This window comes from Streptopelia decaocto (genome assembly GCF_964273445.1).
Source record: "Streptopelia decaocto genome assembly, chromosome: 1".
Classification (NCBI taxonomy): domain Eukaryota; kingdom Metazoa; phylum Chordata; class Aves; order Columbiformes; family Columbidae; genus Streptopelia; species Streptopelia decaocto.
Window position 1 is genome coordinate 18,902,854 of NC_138663.1, and position 17,507 is coordinate 18,920,360.

Below are 17,507 nucleotides of genomic sequence, written 5' to 3' on the forward strand. Positions count from 1 at the left end.
TGGGAAATAACTCTGAGAAATGTTTCGCATTTAACTTTAAAACATTGAGAGAATCATTTGAATGACTATTAGGCGGAAGGTCATTCAATCCTTGGAGAAAGAAGGAAAAATGTTCTGTGCTGTGTCTGGAGATAGCTGAGATATAGATGGTACTTAGAGCAAGCTCTCTGACCCAGAGCTAAAAGTCTATATTAAAACTGACTCCCAGACCTAAATATTTTCTGCTCAGTCTAATAAGGCTGTGTAACTTGCAAGTATTTATACATTAGAATGCGGGAGAGCTCTATATGAAGAATAACTACAGACAATGCATGCGAAGTATCTTTCTTCCTATGCATATATAAGAAATCCAGTTCTATAAAAGTTGAAAATTATTCTTACATGCCAGAATGTATCTTGATATTATGTGCATGCATATGAGAAATGAAAGGCTTATAGAGTTTTCCAAGCCAGTGAGGACCTTTTAAGGACAGAGCAAAATTAGAGTTCTTGCATTTAGAAAAGTATAAAGCTTTTTTCCAGTTTCACTCGATATCCTATGAGTTGGGAATAAGGTCTGGTGGTTGTTCGACCGAGAACAACCGGCATCCCTAACATCCTACCAGCTGTTAGAAGTGCATAATGAGAAGAAATTGCTAAAACAACAAGGACTGATACAGGGAAACAGCACCATGAAAGACTCTGCCTGTGGAGGAAGCTCAGGTGTGCTGTCTGTGGGAGCACTGAATCTGGAGCCTTACAAGAAATGTCAGCCTGAAATGTTACAGTACAAAATGCTGCAGAGTCAAAGCTCAGGAGGTTGCCGTGGAGCAGCCTAAGAACAACAGCAACAAAGCTGTGTGGTCAAAATCTCAGTGCTGTATATAGGGACCTGTACACTTAACAGCTGACACTGTCAAGCTAGCAAGGCAGAAATCATAAATGGTCATTGCAGTAACTGAATTTCCATATGACTAGGCACAACCACAGCATTGTCCAGTACTATTCTGGTATTCCAGCACCAGTATTCCTAGACAAATCACGGCCTGAGCTTTCGAAAAAAAAAAAAAAAAAAGTCTATGCTGTTTTCTTAGTACTCTGTTTACATCATCTTCTACTTTTTCACTGTGTTTATGAGATTACTGTTCATTTTATCTTTGCTCGTTTTGCTAATGGCATCTCACAGTTTGTATTACAGAAAGCTGGTGCTATTAAAATTTGCATTATTTTACATACTCACTTCCAGTTCATTTCTTCCACAATGTTGTTTTCACATTGTGTCTTTACACCTTCTGCGTGCAACTGTGAGGATTTTGCTGTTGCTTTAAGTGTATATGACCTTTTCAGAGAATTTATAGTCCAATCAAAATGGTTAATGTGTTTTTAAGAGGTACTCCAATATGCAAAGCTCCAAAACATCACAGCCAGCCTGATCCAAAGGAATTCACCAGAAAATGTATTTTACTATTAACACTTTTTCTGTATTAACAGTTTGCTGAAACTTTTTACAAGTTGTGGACTAAAACTCGTAATAAATGGCATAAGTGCTAGAGAGCTTGCATTTTCCACTTAGAAAAACAATCCAACCAAGTCAGAAAGACCAGTGGAGAAAGAATGGTGTAAGCAAGCCAAGAAAAGAGTTAGAAGACATAGGTTCATTATGGAGAATAAAGTTTGTTAAAATACCTTCTATCATTAATGGTGAAGCTTTGATAAAACCTGTGTTGCACAAAGATTTTTCTCTTACATGATGTCTTGAGATCAAGAAAAAGAAGATCCTGTGGAAAACACTTTTGTCTTTCTAATTGTTAGAGGAAATGAGAAATTTGATACTGAATAATCTCAAAGTCATAATTTGATAGAGATACATTGATTATGCAAAGAAAATACTGTTCATAATTTTGTTTTGAACAGGGTATCTCACATGTAAGGGAGAGAAGAAACTGTCCAGCGGAGTATGAGTGCTAGGCACTTATGCAAGACATTTTGACAACTCTTCCTTCATGCATACCTCATGTGCACTGAAATAGTGGTGAGAGAGAATAACATTTCAAAAATTAAGCCTGCAATGAAAAAAATAGGAATAAGATCTTCAGCCCTGGACCAGCACAGGTGGAAGAAACCTGTAAAAGACTCTGTGGCAGCTGATGTTTCTCATTATAACAGCACTTATCCCGAAGGGCCAGTGCACGGACCCAGAGCATGAAAATGAAAGGTCTTTCCTTCTCCTTTGCATCCATGATGCAGGGTGGGGGGAGAGAGAGATATGAAAGTGTTGATCCATCTTTCCTATCCACTTGCTCTGATGAGAGCTATAGGAACAATACAGGTGTTTACATCTATAGATGAATATTGCAGCCCTGTTTTCTTACTGTGGCTGTAAGACACCCTGTGATCTTTCCAGAGGCCTTTTGGTCCAAGTACAGATGTTATGGACCCAAACGTAATCAGCCATACATGTCCACACCATGCATTACCTGCAGGACAGGCTCATTTCCAGCTTCAGATGCTCTGTGGCATCAGTGTAGGAGTGACGTTTGCAGCAGCCCTGTGGGGTGTTACGCTCCTATCTGCTTCCAGGCTGATGGAAGCTGTGCTATCGCAATGCTGGGCTGGAAGCAGGTTGTTTGCAGTGGCCTGGTGAACTTCTGACATGAACTTCTACCGTGGCTGTGGCAAAGTGATTCAGAGAAAAAGAAGACAAGATGCACATATGAGGTGTGCATCCAAGTCTGTGTCCTTTTTCCATCTGCCTTGGCATTCTGCTTCCTAGATGTCAAAGGAAAGTGAAAGGGAAGCATAAAAAGAAAGAGGCCTGAACGGCAAAGGGGGGAGAGAGGCACTTCAGTCCTCAATACTATTGCAAGTTGTTGTGCTTGGTCATCAACACTTTCAGTCCTTCCATCCACTCACAGGTGCGCTGCTTGCTCCTCAAATACAGCTTTGATTACCAGCAGCTCATTATCTCTGGCATAATTTCTCTCAGTGGGGCAAGCTACCCAGATAAAAAAGTACACATTAGAGTATCTGTTTCTACACTAAAAGGCCAGAGTTAGGATGAAAACTGCAGTGTATAGCCATTTTACTTTCTCAAAGGCTGCTTGTGCTTTCGGCATCCCTGAAAATCAGCCCCCTTTTGGGTAAGGGTCATTATGGCAGCCACCATGCCAGAAACCCCTTTCATGAACTGTTCTTAGAGGCTGGTAAATCCTGAAAACGGTTGCATCCATGCTAGAGGATGCTGCCAACTTCTGATCTCATCAGTGTCCTCTGAATGTATGCACAAGTTAAAGTTGCCCACACTTACCCCAGGAACCCCACCCTCTGTTAGTGGAATAAATATTTCTTCAGCTTGGCACACAGTCAATGCTGGTGCAAGTGACTGAAAATGTCCTGGATGCTGTCAATGCATACCTGTTGAGCGGTGCAGAATACCAGGTACACTGTGGCATAGCTATGAAGCAAGTCCCTCAGGACAGCATTTACAGAATACTAAAATGTGTCCCAGCCATTTCAGAGACTGGATAGCATCACGGGATGATCTTAGTGGCCTCTTGTGGATCCACCATGGTGAATGAGGGAGCCCACTGCAGATGTTGAGAGTGCTCCAGGATAAGAGGCAGGGAGTTCTGGTTCTTCACTCTGATGCCTTTCTGCCTCCTGTAATCCATGCATGGGCAGAGAATCCCATGCTTCTTGATGAGAAAAAAAACATGTAAGCCCTTGCAGGAGAATCAAAGGGGTAGATGAACCCATATACCAGATTGTTCTCCTCAAATCTGCTGATTCAGAATCTGACCAGGCACAGGTGCTCCCAGAGATCACCTCCTTTGGAGTCTCTCATACCATCGGAACAGTTAAAGGCTTTCATGTATTAGATATGGGAAATGTGGAAGGCAGCACTTCTGTAATTCCTAAGACGATTGTAGCATGCACTCTGTGTGCACATAGCTTAACAAAACATCTCCCCCAAACTGGAAGGATGCTACAGTGTTGAAAATGCTTGACGATGGGGTAAAAACACTGTTTTGATAACATTTAAAATCCTAAATCTAGATATACATATTAAATCCCATATACATCCTTCTAAAATTGCCATAAAGAAACCTGAGGGCCCCTGTTGGGATGTAGCATGCTGTATATGCAACCCATAGAAATCAGTGTATCACCTCCCTCAGCCAGAAAATGGTATCAGAATGCAATGCAGGAAAAAAACAGTCATGAAATGATGCAGAAATAAGTGATTCCAGAGACCTGCTAAGAAAACAATGTTATACCTTCTTGGTCAATATGCCTACCATCTCTTACATGAAAATCCTTATTTATGATGTACAATATAGACTGCAAGTAGCTATGTATACAAAATATTGTCAGGAAAGGTACCATGGAGTTGGAACACCAAATGCACCCGTTGTAGTTGCAGACACCCATAGCACTCATTACAGCCTATCATGACCAAGCTGTATATGCCTTTCACTCTTCTTGGCAGCTTGTTCTGTTTGAGGCGTGATTTGGAAAGGGAATGTTTTCTGAAAAGGACAAATTGTTCCAATGATGGACCAGGGGAGAAAATGGCAATGCAGAAATAAGATGACAAATACGATGTTTGGCTTTGCTTCAGTTACTTCAGTACTACAGTATGTAGCATGCTCAGAACTGCCAGCTTCTGTAAGAATGGAGATTTCAGCATTGTCACAGTATTTTAAAACAAGACATCTGACAGTGAACAAAAAAAAAAAAAAAACAAAAACCTCAAGATTTTCCAGTCTTGGTGGATCAACAATATTTGATTACTTAAGCTGGCACTGTCAACACAAATGCCCTTCAGATATTTTCTTTGGTGTTTCTATGTATTGCATTAGTGTAAGGTATGTGCCATTCCAGAAGTTTATCCTATTTTGCACCATAGAATGGTTTCTAAATTTATACAGCCTGAAGCAGCTGTTGGATTGAGAATGATGTCTTTGTCAAAGAACAATGCTTTGTGTCATAGAAGGAAGATGTACTTGATCCTGTGTGCGGGAAAACTAGCTACATACTAATTCAATTCAGTAAGTCAACTTTTACAGCAAAACTTCTAGTTTGAAGTTTGTTTTGAGAACAGTTTTCATTTTTTTAAGAAGGTGCAAGTAAAATATAAAAAATAAACAGGCAAATATTACTACCTTTAGGTGGTATGACAGTACATCCTTCTGTACATATGGTACCCCCAAATGGTAACATATTTGAATAGCAACCTGATTACATGGAATTAAAAGCATCCCTTCCAGCACCTTTTATTTGATATTACTAAGTTCTTCTTGCTAAGGAAATCAAAAGAAGCATTAAAATGACCATTCTTACTCCTAGTTAACAATATTAATTCCTTGAATAGTAATGATCTTCATTAAAGGCTATGTGATACATACTTAACTGTGTTACTTCCTCATGACAAGAATTCTTTCTAATAGAAATGCCTCTTTTGTACTGAAAGGTAATGTGATGACTTTTTGAATTAAGGGCAGAAGTGTATATTTTTGAGCTCGTTTGTCCATGTTCCCTTGCTTTTTCTGCCTGTATTCATTTGATATGTTTACACAAATGTCTTGGTCATTTAAACAGAACAAATTCTCTGGAGTGGAGTATCCTGTTCATGAATAGCAAACCTGTAGCAGCCATCAAACAACTTGGGAATTAGGCTTCTTGAGAGCAAAGAAACTATGCGGTTTTCTTACCTTAAACTATAGTGAGGGAAATGACGACCCAACAGGAAAACATCGTGAGTTAACCACAATCTGATGGAACTTCAGAGGCAACTGCGAGAGTGTTTTATCTATTGATCCACAAAGTGGAAAGAGGCGATTCACTAATCTTTTCATTCCAGGTGTTGTGGACAGTGCAATACAGGTTGAGACATCACAACAATAGTTGACAAGCTTGACCTCTGATAAGACAATAAATTCAAAGTTCTTTAGCTAGGAGCTGGATATGCTTAGTCTATCTCTGAAGAAAGATTGTCCATCTTCAGTTGTAAAAATTTTATCCTGTTTTATCCACTGTAAATCAAAATGCTTTCAGTGATGGCAAAGAAAAAGAAGCATTGTTACCTTGTTAAATGAAAATAACTGAAAGCCAATACTACTTCTCTCCATCATTAAACTTTATTTGGAACATGTTTCATGGATTCTGGATGACTCTTGTGAATCCTCTTTAAAATTAAAAATTACCTTCTTGAACCTTGATATCAGCTGTTACCAATTAATATAGAAATAATCTAAAATTATCAGCAGCCATTATGTCAGGTCTGGTACACATATGACATATTACTTGTCCCCTAAACTTTCTATTCCAAATGTGTAGGAAGCACTATGTCAGATAGAGAGAAGGGTAAAGGAGATAAGTAAAAGTTAAGAAAACCACTTAACATCTGTTAGGTAGCATTTCTAAAGTTAAGTTAATTTTAGTTAATGAATTATTATATTGTGAAATATATGGTAGTCTGCAAATAGCTGGCTGTTTCCTGGGAAGATGGGAAACCCAGTCCTCATGAAAATGGCATTGTTTGAAATTGTGTGATAATTGTTTCAAATATAGTAACCTTCTGCCAAAGGTTATGATTCTTAGAAAGGCCAATTCCAATATGGGCAGCTTACAGACCTGATGAAATGTTCCACTTTGAGTCCTGTATGTACAAAGTCTCTGTGGAAAGCAATAGTTATTTTGCTTATCTAAAAGCTGCAAGGTAAACCGCTTTTGATCGCTAAGTTTTTTAGCATATTACATCTCAAAGTCATTACCCTTATATCTATCTCAGGATGCACTTAAGATTGCACCTAATTCAGTACATCAATACATTTCCTCGGAAAAGGAGTTTCTTTTGGGCCTGGCTGGAAATTCATGTCCATCTCTAACAACTAGAAATTGTGTGCATGAATCAGTTGAGCTCACTGATCTGATAGAAAGTCTTTTTTTTCCTTTTTTAAAATGAGTTCATTTTCTATCAGATCAGCAAGCTGTTCTACATCCTTCTTTGATTGCACCATAATTAGATTTGAAACAAAGGAATAAGCGACTGCGTATGGTGCAACAAAGGAGACAAAGAGTGAACTATATAGCTGTGCTAGAGTAGTGTATAATGAAACCATACGTTTATTTCTGTATCTGGAAAGTCTAGTAATCAAAATAAAAGAGCTAGCAGATTAGCAGTGGCTTTACTGTTGAAAGCAGTTATCCTGTTACATCCCTTTGTTTTATATTACATGTACCTTCTTTTGTTTAAACATGGTGAAGTGTCAGTCCCTTCAAATTATGGTAACAAGGCAAAATACTGCCAAAACCATTTACCATGCCCTTAATCTGATTGGATTTTCTTTCAACAGTGAACCAAGTTATATTATGGAAACATAAAGAAAATGGTTTTGTTACAGGATCCCATAAAAATCCTACTATTTATGTACTACTGCCAATGTTTACCCTGTGTAGCAAAGTTTAATGTTATTTTCTAGGTTGTGACTAGTTTGCCTCCTAAAAATGTTTTAGGTTTTACCCTATCCATATCACTGCATACAAGTAACCCTCAGTTTGTACTCTAAATCAGATACAAAGTTTTCTGGCCTTGTTCCATGCCAAAAAATGCTTACTTTCCATTCACATAAACCACCTTATGGTATGGTAGAGCAGCCTCATTATGACTTTGATTATCTGACAGTGGAGTGTTTCAACCTGGATTTACCAGCCAGCTCTTCACCAGAAAAGAAAGTAGTAGTAATAATAATAATAATAATAATAATATAAAATTACACCTTTTTTTTTTTTTCCCAAGGGTTTATGGTTAGACACCCCACCGTGCTGACAGTTGTCACTCTAGAAGTAATAGTCCTAAAGCAAAGTAAAATCATCACATATTGTTAGATTATTAAAGGAATGGATATTACCTTGTCTGTCACTGGTTTTGGATATTTTAATACTATATTTCTATACTAATACAAGTCAGGTTTGATAGGTTGTTTAAGACTGGAAATAGGGGAGGTTCTTACATCTTCATGGTCATAATTTAACCTAGATCTGTATTTTTGTTAATGTTCATTTGCACTGTGGAGACCAGTAGAACGATGTTCATGCTTTGCTTCCAATTTCTCAGAGAGTGATAACTATCTTAGGACAGAATTTGCACAAGTCAGTAGATTCTGGACAGATTTAGCAGAGGAGCTCAGGAGCAAGCGGAGACTGCACTTTTCCAGTTCAGGTCTCTGCAAAAGAGAGGCGAGACAGTGAATAAGAACTTGTGGTAACAATGTTCATACAGTAGCTACTCATGAATTAGTAGCAATCCTGGTTTAAATTACATCTGTGCATATAATATCATTAATCTTATCTCAGGTTAGCATTGCATACTCCATATAGTATGACTTTCCATTTTTGTGGATCCTTTTGCAGTGTCATCTATTTTCATTTAAAGGTTAGGAATGCATTAATTGTTGCTGAAGATATATTCGTAACTTTATTTTTAATTTCCCAGTGATTTTGTTGTATCTATTTTTCTAAGTAATAAAGAACTTTTCTTGATTTGTTTTGCACCATATGACACCAGGGAAACATAGTGGTTTAATCATCTTGGAAAAAAATAAGAGTAGCAGCAATATTTATAAACATATAAACAGATAAAATGTTCAAAAAGGATCTATTAAATATATTTCCTTTGAGGAAATACAATATCAGCTTGTATGATTAATTTACAGCATTTCAAGAATTCACTGAAACCCATCTTAAACTTCTTTATGTGATCAATTCCATTTTATTGCTGTGAGATTTATGCAATAAAGCAAATAAATGCTTGATTTATAGCACTGTTCCACTCGTGACAAAGCATAACACAGAAAGGATGAAAAGAGATTAAATCAACTGATGTACAGAAAAGAACTGATTGCATGCTAAAGTTGTTTAGATTTGTGAAGTGAGTTATTTTACATTTTTTAATAATTTTTAATGCTTTCTTAACATATCAGACACACCAAATAAATGACTCAATTAAAGTAATTGGGTTTGTATTCAAACTTGACTGTCATGTATGTATATGTGATCCCAATATTCTATAAAATTTGAACATTCTGCCTTTTGAATGGAAACTGAAGTTCTCCGTTTAGGTCAAGAGTACACAGTGCAATAGAAATATGCTATCAGCTTCCTAAGTGTTATCCAAAGTACATGAACAATGTCCTTGTGATACTTTCATTAGGAATGATTTAGTCATGCTCTTTCCCTGGATATATTACTCCCAATAGTTTTTTTTTTTTTCCCTGAGTGTTGAAACTTCCTAATAGTCTCATATTCTAATCATGCAGGTGTTTTTTTGTTGTTGTTTTTTTGTGTGGGTTTTTTTTTGTTTTTTTTTTTTTGTTTTGTTTGTTTTGTTTTGTTTTGTTTTGTTTTAGTACGCATTTAAAGATCCTGTATGCTAGGGGACTGGTGCTTTAACTTGAGGTGCATAGCATGATTTCACCTCCAAAAAAGATGTTTTTTAAACCTTTTATGAAACACAGGACAGACTACCATTCAAAACCCCATTTTATCCCTCCTTTATTCCATTGAATTTCAGTCAGTAGGTGGCAATCATTGACAAGTGGGTTCAAGGAAGATGGAAAGGGATTCCCCTGAAAGGCATTCTACCTGTACTTAGAGATATTTCGTTTCTGCTGGGTACCTCACTGCCCTCAGAAGATCTGATCAAACACCTGTATTGCTTACAAGTGAAAGTCATAGAAAATAAAATAAACAATCTTCTGCAAAATAGTATGCAACCTTTATCATTAAGCAGTTAGGTCCGTATGGCAGATTTTTTTTTAATACACCTCTCATAATTCATAGGACTGTCCTTTACTTCTTGTATTGGCATGACCACAGCTCCCACTAGCAACATAGAGGTGCATATGTAATGTTTTTACTTTCATTTTTTGTTATATAAGATATGTGAGCAAAATAAAATTTCACTAGACTCAGTTGGGGTTGTTTGGTTTGTTTTTTTTTGTTTTATAAAACACAAATGTTAAAAATAGTCTTACCGTGGAGGAATTGCTGTTCAAAACCACAGAGAAATTTTTGGTACATCTGCTGCCCTTTATAGCTACTTACCCACAGCAGAAATGCCTTAAATTTCAATTTCCTTCTTTCCAGGAGGAGAATAAATGGATGGATGTGATTCCAAAATTATGAGAAAGGGGCCTGAAAGCAGGAGAAAAGATTTTAGGTTTGGACTTTTTTCCTTTTTTTAAAGATTTTTTTAAGCTTCTCGTAGTGGTCAGTCAGTTATGCAACTTTTATACCCTTAATTTTTCATAAGGAGTTACATCATTTCCATTTACTTCCCTGGGACCAAGACAAGGCTATGAAGATGCCCTGTGCTGGTGCAGTGGCTGGAGTGAGGGTGCTCTTCAGGATCATAGGTTGTCTCTCAGTCATCTCCTGTCTGTCCTGCCGAGAGTGATTCTTTCCCTTCATGGGCATTAAACTAGTGGGCAGCACTGAGCCTCAAAGTAGCTTTAGAAATAAACTGAGGGTTGACGGTGTCATAATGTGAGATGGGCCCGGGTGACAGGAAAGGCGATGTGAGGCTGGAAGGTGCTGTAAGAGGTGCTGCGACAAAAACGAGCTCCCTCTCCTGTCCCTGGGATGCACTGCAGATAGGCACTACTTCACTTCAGGCTGCTGTATGGGACAGAACAATACTTGCTTCCTTTTGTGCAGTATAGGTCATTGTTGATTGATGGCAAAGGTGATGGAGCTGAGACTCCACTCTTCCCACCCATTTTTGTGTGTTTGTTAGAGCTAAAATGTGATAAAAATCATCCATTTATGTCTCCTTGTGTTTGGAGCTGAGACATGAGACAGTCTGTGGGTGTCATACAGGAGTAGCACATATCCTGTGTTATCTTGAGCAGTTTAAAAATTGTATTGCAAAAGAAGTGTTTTAGATGCTACACCCAGTACAAGGGAAAGAAGTAAATGTTGGGGGTATTTTAAAATGTGATGGTTTTAAAAGACAGAACAAGACTGCCATAAGAAGTTACCAGCACCTCTTTTTACAATCTGCTTCCATTAAATTCTTAATTACTTATTTTTCATTACTACAGGTAAAACAGAACAAATGCTACAAAAATATTTTATTCTTAGATTTAAAAAACTTCAGGATCGTATTAGCAGTAAGGCAGAGTATGCATTAGTGGGTCACAAATGCATTTCTCAGAGGGTATGATACATTCATTGAACTTTCTGTCATTTTTTGTCCCATCTTAGTGTTTCCAGAAAATCTTGTAGAGCCTGTCAAGAGCATCTAGTTGAGCTCTTTGAGGGCAGGTCTGGCTTCAGGCATTCCAGTCAGTCCTGCATGACTATAGGGTAGCTTTGCTATGAAAAACATCTGCAAAATGACTTTGCCAATTTCCACTCTCTGTGTGCTTCAGCAATTCCATATTAAGTTAACTTCATTAAGAAAAGAAAAGTAGGTCTCCTTCTGCATTCATTCTCAGTGAGGAACATATTTTGTGGAGACATTCTTCAAAGATAGTGTGGAAGGTGGGACTGGTGAATGGTGAGGATGAAGAGATGTGCAGTAGGATGTCTGCTCCCTCCTCATGTGCAAAACCCATCAGAATTTTTTGCTCCTAGGGTAGGCATTCCTCTTGAATCTTGTAATGCTGTATTTATCATATTTACACTGGAAGGCACCTGAGAGATATTTACTGTGTAAATATTCTATTATGCTACAGCCTTCAAAATGTTCAGGATCATTTTCAAAAGCAATTTGGGCCCACGGGGCTAGACCCTGTTCAGCTTTATTCACTCTGACTTCCTTTTCATAATTCCTGAGGAATATAGCCCATGGTCAATACAGATGCGAGTGTTCTCTAACAGGTCAAGAATGTGTATTTATACTGGTTTTCAACAGATTTGGTGTTGTGATTAGGGCACAAGTGTTAATAGAAGCAGATTATCAGAGGGAGCGCACAGGGAAACAGATGTTCTTAAATGGACTAGACTGCAACAGACTTGGGCATATGCTGTTGCTGTTTTATTGATGAGGCTTAAATCCAAGACTGAGTTCAATAAATACCCTGCCTAGTATCTTTGGTCATTATCATTTCATAAACAACCTTTTTTTTCCCAGTAAAGTTGCTTACAGGCATATCATTTTACTTTTGCATACAACTAGGGGTGTGGCTACTGGGCAAAACTGAGCAATTTAGTGCCTGTCTTGTAACTAAGTGTGTTTGCTATCCAGTAAATGTGTATTCCATCATTTAAGTCTGAACTGAGGCTGATCCAGTGCATATTGGTACTCTGGGCTTCTGCATAAAGCACTGAATCCAAACCTAATTTCCTGAAAATCAGAGCTGCAGAAGAATACACCAGCCACCTTTTTGTAACAATACCACAGAGGACTCAAAGGCAGAGACAGAATCCAGTCCCTCAGGAAGTTTCATGGAACCTGGATGTCATTTTGCAGGTTAACTACCTGGAGACTAATAGATCTGAGAATCTCTGAGGTTTGGGGCTGTCCAGACTTCTACTGAATCAATTTATCAGAAGTCAGATATTCTGCTCTACCTCTCCCTGTGCAGACTTCTGTCACAAGGTACACAGAAGGCAGAAGATTGTTTCCCTTTAAGGAAGTGGCTGGTCTGCTGCAATTTATTCCTCTGTGAGGTAGTTCCCACAGCTGCCACGCTGCTTCGCCCTGATGAAGAAGAGCAGGCAGGCATCCATTATCACTGGAGCCTCTTCCGGTCCATCACCGTGCAGTACAAGGACACATCTGCACATGGCATGCTGGGGTTAATGAACAGAACCCTTACACTCAGTGATTAGATCTAATTAAAAATAGTTACCAATGAGCCAAGAAACTCGTGTTCTATTCTCTTTTCATTGTAGTAGATTTCAAAATCTACTTTGTCTCTATTCTAGAGTTAAGGTAAGGGAAAACAAACACTAAACCTTTCTTGTTTTATGTGTACCACTGTGCAGCCAGGAGCATTGCGAGGAGCAGAGAGAATGTGATACTGCAAACTAGCACAGATGATGTTCTTTTGAGAAAAAAAAAAAAAAAAAAAAAAAAAGAAAGAAAGAAAGGAAGGAACTACTTGAATACTTCTTACACTTCACTTGATTAAAAATAGACCCGAATCTGTGAACAGGTTGACATTGCACTGTGAGACATCCGCCAAGCAAGTACTAACCAGAACCTGCAGACTCACACAATTTAGCTAAGGGCTTCTCTGACATAATAAAATTTAATAATTCTACTATGCTAACAGCCATACTACTTCCAGATACTGCACCTAAATTTCTCCTTAGACCCCTTATCTCTTTCTATAATTGAAATGTTACAAAGTGTATGCCTTATTCTGTCTTCAAAATCTCAGTGAATAACATTATTTTCAGTTTGTAGGTGACAGCTGTGAACTATGTTTAAGGTAAAGTATGGCTGTTAGACTATGTGCCTTATTTGCGATAAGAATTGAATTGTGAGTTCTACAGTCTTTGTTCACACAGTTGATCAGTAATAAATAAAAAGCTTTTTATTATAGATATTAAACAGCAGAAATGTAATCAACAAGTAAATAATTACATTTATTTGGCAAAAGGATCGAGGAACATTTTTTTTTAATTATTTGTCATTTTGTGAGCCTTAAGGAGTTCAGCCTATCTTTCATATCTTGAGATTAAAACACTTCCTTCCCCTAACTCACAAACTTGCCAGACAGAAGTGTTCTGCCACATTTTTCACTTTTGGACACTATGTTACAGTTTCTATGAGCAAAATATCCTTTACAGAGATGACTGGGAAATAAGCCAGTTATAATGGTCTCAGGAGAATCTGCAGGTCTGCAGAAAAACAAAAAGTATACTTATATTCATGTACATGAATGTCTCAAATTAGCAGAGCAAATGGGAATTGACAGCTTTTGATGAATCTTAGCACTAATTTCAGATCAAACTGTGTACAAGGCTTTAAATCAAAATGTATATATCTCTTTGTTTACATTAATACAGATCTGAATCTGTAGCTTCTGAATAATGTCTACTTACGATACTTATCCTTTTTTCCAAATGTTAATACTGTTTGTGTGTTTTTGGCCTATCGCACAATTGACTAACTCATAGTGAGCAGGGCAGTGTCATTGCTAGGAATGACAGGATCATGTTCAAGTCACACTGTTTGTTCATTTTGATGGCAAAGTGCTAAATTGCAGTTTATATGTGCTTGGCCATGGGTGTCTGGTCCATGTTTGAGAAAGGTGACCTCTGGTAAATATTGATTTTTTTGTTGTTTGTTTGTTTTGTTTTCTATCTGGAGTCAGCCCAGAGCATTCCAAATGTCAGAGCTCTGACTTAGCACATTGCCAGATTTCAAATGAGAATTCCCAGGAACAGAGCTGGAATGGAATATGCAGATACTCTACTATTTATAGAGGAACACTAGTGTAATCAAATATCAGCATAAGTACATCTTTAAATGGAAAATCATGGTGAAAAGGCCCCCATTACCCATTGATATAGCTGTTCTGCATTTTGAAAGTCTGTATGAAGAACAAGTACCAGAGGTTAACTAATTGTACTTTATCAGAGTAAGTTTAAAGACTTGACAGTGCATATATTGTAAAATGTGAACCTTCCTCACCCAAACTTTTAGTCATATAGAGTGCTAGTGTGCAGTTTTTAAAAGGGAAGGGAGAAGGTTCAGGAATAATTTCAAACTCTCCTGAACAAAAGGTTAAATCAAAAAACAATCAGTGCAATAACTAATCACATTTGTTAAAACTTGTTGTTTTCACTTCTTCTTGACATTGAAGTATTTCAATGCTTCTAATGTTGGAATCCAAAATAAACTTTTTAATTGACTCACATTATTTCACATGTTCATTACTCTTATGACATTGTTTTATGACATATCAGTAGCAATTATAACATTTCATACTGACATATTATAATAGGATGTATTGATCAAATCAATTTTTAGGTATAAGATTCATTTTGTGATTATCTCAGTTTTAAATTATTAGGGCCCAATGCTGCTTAACACTGATTAGAACATGTAGATCAAAGTGTCCTCTGTCCATGCTGTAATGAAAAGAAGCTAAGCATCAAATGTACTAATTAGAAAAGCAGCTATTTTGCTGTTAATATCTTAGCCTGAAATATTTTTTTTCTAGGAAGATGAAAACAGCATCTTATCTTTTGAAGTTGTACAGCATACAATTGTTTATTAAAATAAAATAAAAAAACCCACAACACAATAAAGAACATATTTTTTAGAATATATTAAAAAAATAGAGACTTTAGAAACTCATTGGTGTTTGCCTTCCCCATCATCACTGGAGAGACATAGGTCATTCCAAAAGGTAAGATTTCGTCTCATTTACATTATACATTTTTAGAGCATTCAAGATGATTTTTGCATTCTAACTGAAGACACCTAAATAAATTAACCAAGGTATGTGTGCGTAGTCACAGTATGCACTGAAAAAACTGGATTGCCAACTCAAAAATATCTGGTTGTCCATTAAAGTGTCCTTGGCAAACAAAATTCTAAGTTAGGCTTTTAGAAGCCCGAAGGTCAATGAGATAATTATTAGAGCCCAGGTTTCCATTTTTCAGATAGAAGTATAATATCATTTCACCACAGCACAAATGACACTGTGACACTGAAAATAAGACATTTCAGTCAGTTCTTACTAACAAGGTATGCTAATTACTTAAGTAATAAATGTCAGAATTAATGGTATATACTCAGTGAATCTTATTATACAGTACTACTCCTGGGATGCAAAATGAAAAAGTAATTGATTCACTTTAAAACAAAAGTTTAACTTTTTGAAATACCTTTCATTTATTGAGCAAAATTATTCAAAATAGTTTTACATGTTCTTACACCTATTGAGTCTGGCAGTGATAAAACAGTTTATGAACAGAGTTAATCATTGTATGTAGAGGAGAGCTGCAGCTAAGCTTTACAAACAGATGTAACTGCTGGGCAAATATGCTTGTACCTTGCAAGGCTTTCAATAGCACTTGCCTGTCTGTGTTGTCATTCCCACGGTGGTTCCTGTGAATCTCACAGAATCTGTGGAACACACCCACATTATCTCCTATACAGATCAGTTTTCCTTTTCTACTTAGAAAAAAAAAAAAGTTTCTTTTTTTCATTTCTGTTTAATTAGCAGAAAACGGCCAATGTCAGAGAAATGCAAACTATTTCTTGTTAATTAATCCTGATACAGTGACATCTCCAAGAAACTCACAGTCTAAGCCAAGACCCATTCTGAGAATGCTGCACAGGTCTCCTTCTGACAGCAGAAACTCAAACCATATGATGTCATTTGTGCATTAGTCCTGTTCTATATGCCTTGTAATTCCTGACCTCAAAGGAAAGGTTGATCATGACTTCTTCCGTCTGATATTTATGAAATGTTGCCTAGCATGTCTGGCAGAGTCAGTAATACATTTTCCTCTTTTTCTGTTTTGTCTCTTGTTTCTATAGCATCTGAGTTTCGTGTGATTTCTCATAAAACATTCTCAAGTTTCACCCACGCAAGCCATCTGGACTATAGTTAATATTTTAGGACCTATCCCTTTAACTTTGATGTACTTTCTTGTAACTGCTAAAACATGGTGATATCTCTTCCTTCTGTCTAGAGAACCTCCCCCTCACAAAACCAGACATATCAGAGGAACCAAGGGCTTGATACTGCCAGCAGCTGAATTTTTTCCAATCTCTTGTATGTTTTTTTTTTCAAATCTGAGAAAATCCATGAGGAGTAAAAGAAATCTGTGAGCTCTCAGCAGCAAAAATCCTACCATAATGAAAACATTAAAATCCTAAATTTATAATATCTAATATTAAAAACAAGTTTCATGTTAGTGGTTCCTGGAGTTGGTTTGTTGCATTAGATTATTAACTTGGAAATGTTACTGTGATGAACAGCACAGGTATGTGTGATCCACTGTCTTCACCTGAAGCTTGTTTCCTTCTCAAGTTCATTGAATTTTGTCTGAGTAACTGTTTAATGAACCAGGAACATCCCTTCTACACCTGCAACTGGAACAAGTGAGAAATGGAAAAATGCATTTTAGTCTGATTTAACCCAGAAGCACCTCTTAAATATCTCAGTAATTTCTGAAGTATTCTCAGGGTCTGATGTTACTATTTGTCATTCTTATGTGAAAACAAGCTTGAAAGATAACAAAGGTCAGATAAATGTTTCTAAGAAACAAACCGACAGCTCTCATAACACTTGTAATGACATGTGCTTAGTCTAATAAGACACTTGCATCCTCCTGAACTTCTAAGATTGTGTGATAACTGTAATGACATTTTTCTGTTAAGGACAGACCCACACAAATGTTTCATGGTCTGTCTCATAGCTTTAGCTAACTGAACTGTGATTGCTGGTTTCTTAGGCCAGGGACTCATCACAAGATTGGCATGTTATTTCTGTTCCCTGTCATCTGTGTGACTCAACCCAGAGGAAATGCTCAGTCACAAGAATGTGATT

At 37.2% G+C, this 17,507-nt stretch overlaps 1 protein-coding gene across 2 annotated transcripts in view; it reads left to right on the forward strand.

Annotated features, from left to right (window-relative positions):
- TAFA5 (TAFA chemokine like family member 5) overlaps positions 1–17,507 on the forward strand; it is a gene marked incomplete at both ends in the record, with an annotated part of 408,803 nt that overhangs the window by 380,214 nt on the left and 11,082 nt on the right. Inside the window, one exon of one of the 2 annotated variants that reach the window (XM_082061455.1) lies at positions 5,843–5,890. The exons of the other annotated variant lie outside the window; for it this stretch is intronic. Within the exon in view, the coding sequence (XP_081917581.1) occupies positions 5,843–5,890 (48 nt within the window). Of the gene's footprint in view, positions 1–5,842; positions 5,891–17,507 lie in introns of those variants that run through there. 2 annotated transcript variants of the gene reach the window in all.